The sequence below is a fragment of the Alligator sinensis genome, unplaced genomic scaffold, assembly GCF_000455745.1.
Source record: "Alligator sinensis unplaced genomic scaffold, ASM45574v1 scaffold211_1, whole genome shotgun sequence".
NCBI classification, from domain to species: Eukaryota; Metazoa; Chordata; order Crocodylia; family Alligatoridae; genus Alligator; species Alligator sinensis.
Window position 1 is genome coordinate 2635256 of NW_005842024.1, and position 4493 is coordinate 2639748.

Consider the following 4493-nt stretch of genomic DNA (forward strand, 5'->3'; position numbering starts at 1 on the left):
CCCCGGCGCCGGGCGGGGGGCGCGGACCCCTGCGTCGCCCACGCGAGCCCCCCGCGGGCGCCGGGCCTCACCGCGAAGGCAGCATCCTGCCTGGGTGCCAGCTGGGCCCTGGCCTCTGCCTCCCGCCGAGGTGCCTCCTCACCATGTATCTGGGTCCATGAAGACAGATTTCATTACGCCCTCCGGGGGATAACTGTTCTTCTGGGCTGGTTCCACGTGTTCGGGCTTAAAGCCCGCTTTATGGAAATGGGAGTCTCCTCCCCAGCTTGCTTTTGCGCCCACGTGGCGGAGGGCAGGCGAAGCTTGGGCGCAACCGAACCCCACGCTTCCCGGCTTGGGCCTGCACGTAGGATGCCCACTGAAAGAGTTTGGAAATATCTGAAGTCCCAGGTGGGGGTGGAGGATGTTTGCCGGTTGCACGGCCGCTTGTGGTTCTGCACTGACTCCTGGATTTGGACTTGATTTGGCTTGGAACATGAAGAATTTATTTTTTTTAAAAAGTGCATTGTGCCTCCAACTGGCAGGCTGGAAAGGACACCAGAAGTACCATGTAGCAAACCAGACCATCCTCTGTCTTGCCCAGTCTCCTGTGTCGCACCTGTATTCAGCTAAGGGCCTGTGGGCACTGTCCGGCATGCTCTGCTCCATGTCCCCACTTGGCACACTTGTTTTCCCTCTGACTAGCACTCCCTTCTCTGTTTTTTTTTCATTTGTCCCAAAAAATCTGTTGTCCCCTTTTCCTGCAGCCTCCCTGCCTAACGGAGGCCAATGACAAACTTGGTAGACTGCACCCACGTGTTTTAAAGGATGACAAATAGGCCCGTATCGCACCTGGATTCGGCTGAGGGCTGGCGGGTGCTGTCCAATGTGTTCTGATCAGTGTCCCCCCTTGGCACTCTTGTTTTGAACCTTTGACCTCCACTTCTGTCCCTGTTTTCATTATTATTTGTCCTAAGCATTCAGTAACTCATCACTAGTGGCCCCTGTATTAAAGGGGGTTTATAGTTTCCTTGGCGGTCCTGGCCCATGAAATCCCTTCACATGGTAAAAGGCCTGTCACACATGGATGTGTCTGAGGGCCAATGGGCACTGTCCAGTGTCCCTGCATGGCACTCTTTTTATGAACCTTTGACCACCACTCCTGTCTCTGTTTTCATTATTTGTCCCAAGTACTCAATTGCCACCTTTTCTGTAGCCTCCTTGCCTGATGGAGGCCAATAAGTTAATTGGTGGGCTTAGGCCCACACCTGTTAAGGTGACAAATAGGCCTGTGTCACATACAGACTCATTCAAGGGCCACTGTCTAGTGTGCTCTGCTCAGTGTCTCCCCCTGGCAATCGTTATGAACCTCTGACTTCCACTCCTGTCCCCATTTTCATCATTTTTATCTCAAGTAATCTGTAACATGTCATTAGTGGCCCCCCCGTACTAATGGGGGCTTATAGTTGCCCCCAGTACTAACAGGGGCTTATAGTTTCCTTGGCAGGCCTGGGCCCATGACTCCTTGACATGTGAAAAGTCCTGTGTTGCACATGGACTCGTTTGAGGGCCAGAGGATGCTATCATGTGAGCTCTGCCTGTGCCCCGTCCCCTCCCGCTTGGCACACTAGTTATTAACCTTTGACCATCACTCCCATCCCTGTTTTTTATCATTTGTCCCAAGCAATCCGTTGCCACTTTCTCAGTAGTCTACCTCTCTGAGTGGGGCTTAAAGTTTCCCGTGGTGGTCCTTTAGCCCATGAATCCCGGAAGTGTCCTGTGTCATACACAGACTTGTTCGAGGACCAGTGGGAGCTGTCCAGCATGCTCTGCTTTGTGTCCCCCCTTGGCACTAGTGTTAAACCTCTGACCTCACTCTCAACCCTGTTACGTCTTCAGTTGTCCCCAGAAATCAGCTGTTGTCTACCTAGTGGCCTCCCTTTCTAAGGGACGCTTATGCTGTTTCCTTCTGGGCGCTGGCCAGCATTCTTTACGCAACAAATAGGCCTGTGTTGCACATGGACTCTTTCGAGGACCAGTGAGCACCAACTGGTGCGCTCTGCTCTGTGGCTCCTTCCTGATTCCTTATTTCAAACCTATTATGTCACTCCCTTCCCTGTTTTCTTTTTTATTTTGTGCCAAGAAATCTGTTTCTCAGTCACCTCCCGTTTTCAAGCAGGTTTATAGTTTTTCTGGGTGGGCATTGGCCACGATCCCTTGAAAGTAGCAAACAGGTCTGTGTCACACATGGACTCATTCAGGGGCCAGTGGGCACTGGCCGGTGGGCTCTGCTCTGTGTCCCCCTCCAGGGTGCTCATTTTGAACCTATAACCTTCACTCCTGCCCCTGTTTTGTCTTTTGTTTGTTCCACAAATTCTGTTGATATATACCCAGTAGTTCCCACTATTAATGGGAAGGGGGCGGGGCAGGGGAGGGCTGTTACTCTGTGGACCCAAGGCCCATGTCCCCAATATGTGTCAAATAGGCCTGTCACACATGGACTCATTTGAGGGCCGGTGGGCACTGGCTAGTGGGTTCTGCTCTATGCTCCTCAGTGCACTCATTTTGAACCAACGACCCTCACTCCCATCTTTAGTTGTCCCAACCAATCAGTTATATGCCCTTTATGGCCCCCCTCATCAAATTGAAATTAGGTGCCACTCCATTCACAAAAGTTATGGCGGAGTGTTTCAAGTTCAGTGAGGTGTGCCTCAATACAAAAAGGTTGAGAACCACGGTTTTAGACCTATCTCATGGATTACTATATCTCCCCAGATAATCTTTGCTGTTGCAGAAAATAAGGAACTGAACAATTTCCTGACTTTGTATAGTTACTCAGGCTATCACTCTACAAATAGTCAAGAATACAGGCTTAGCTTTATTCACTAGCTCATTGAAATCCAGTCCTTTTGTAGTCCCTGTCACCATAGTATCAATCTGCTGTCTTGTAAACAAACTTGTATACAGCCTGAAGAAAAACAAGGATGGTGTAAGTGCAGAATTGTTTCCCCAGTCAATGAGGTTTTTCAAAATTTGGGTAACTGAAAGAGAAAATAAGCCACCTGTTTCCTTATTTGACACTTGCATTCTGCTGCAGTGAAAGCCAAGCATCCAATCACTTCCTTTTCCAAAGTTTTGAAAAAATGTGTAATACTGCAAGCATAATTATCTTTTGAAAACCACTATGTGAAAGCACCTTGTTCACTAGAACATCTGCGTACTCGGTCATAGCATGTTATTTTCTTGACGTTTTTGTTTTCTATTGTGTTTGTGCTGAAAGAATACGCTATATCCAAGAATCTTGAACTTTACCTTGCAGTGATAATTTACTATTAGAGTAAAATGGGATATTGCATCATGAGTCTATTTTTAAGGTAACTTTGTTCTTAACATGCCTGGGAACTGACTGAAACTAGTATAGCTCTATTAGTGCTGTTGGATTTTTCTTTTCTCTGGAATAATTTGGTGTGGAGGGGGAGAAATACAGGCTGATGCTATGTTAAAGTCATGCAGTTAAAAGCTCCAGTCCTGCAAGCACTTAGCAAGTGCCTAACTTAACATGTGGGCGTGCCAATGACAGTTTTACATCTGGAGTTTGAAAAATTTACCAGACACCCACTAGTTATAGGCAGCTACAAAAGAGAGGAGTCATTGAGGTTGTTATAAATTAGAACTTCAGCTCTTAGAAGGATAATGAAGATAGCTTTCCCCTTTAGGCTTCTCCTTTCTGCTCTGACTAGAGAGGCAATTAGCAGGTTTAGCCTGAAATCAGCAGAAGACAGGATAGGGTGGCCCCTTAGGCTGCAGATGTCCCATTTGCCCCAGGATAAACCATTTTTATCCCAGGAGAAGCTACAACTGTACAGATGCCCATGTCCATTGTCCAGGGATAAGAGGTAGTGAAAGTTTATCCTGAGATATTGCAAAATACATCTGTACAGTTATCCTGGGATTGCACCATTGACTCAATGGCAGAAAAGCAGCACTGCATTTACCTGCTTACTAAACCCTGATTAGGAAGGTGGTGTATGTACACAGCAATCCCACAGTATTTATATTCCCAGGTAAACACAGGCATAACCTATCCAGGAACAAATACATCACCTTTTCTAGAGACTAACCAATTAATCTCTAAGGTGCCACCCTGCCCTACCTTGTGTTTTGAAGAGGTGAAGTCACTATCTCTCCCCACCTAGTCTCAATTTTTGGGACCCTCTCTACCATGGCTGATATTAGTGTTTCCCTCTATTACTGCTTATAGCATTTTCAGGAAGCGGAAGAAAATAATCATTATTTTTATAGTCTTAGAGCTGTTCACAGGATGGTAAAACTGACAACAGCCCTATAGCTTCACTTTGCTCCTGTTTGGCAAAGCTATGATCAATAACAAAGCTTGCAGACTAAGGAAGACAATGTTGTATCAGTTCACATTTGTAAAATCATCTGCATAAGCTTGTTTCTAATTGAAAGTGCAAATTCTGTACAAATCTATAGATGAGGTTGCCAGGCTCAGC

General features: G+C 46.9%; 1 protein-coding gene across 3 annotated transcripts in view; it reads right to left on the minus strand.

The window, feature by feature from the left end:
• The window catches only part of GALNT7 (polypeptide N-acetylgalactosaminyltransferase 7), a 102972-nt gene extending 98485 nt beyond the window's left edge, over positions 1–4487 (minus strand). For 2 of the 3 annotated variants that reach the window (XM_025202414.1, XM_014519276.2), the window contains exon 1: positions 143–4487. In XM_025202414.1, coding sequence (XP_025058199.1) covers positions 143–145 — 3 coding nt within the window. In that variant the 5' untranslated portion in view covers positions 146–4487. Of the gene's footprint in view, positions 1–71 lie in introns of all 3 variants that reach the window. The other variant, XM_025202411.1, reaches the window with a different exon arrangement.
• Positions 4488–4493: the final 6 nt, after the last annotated feature.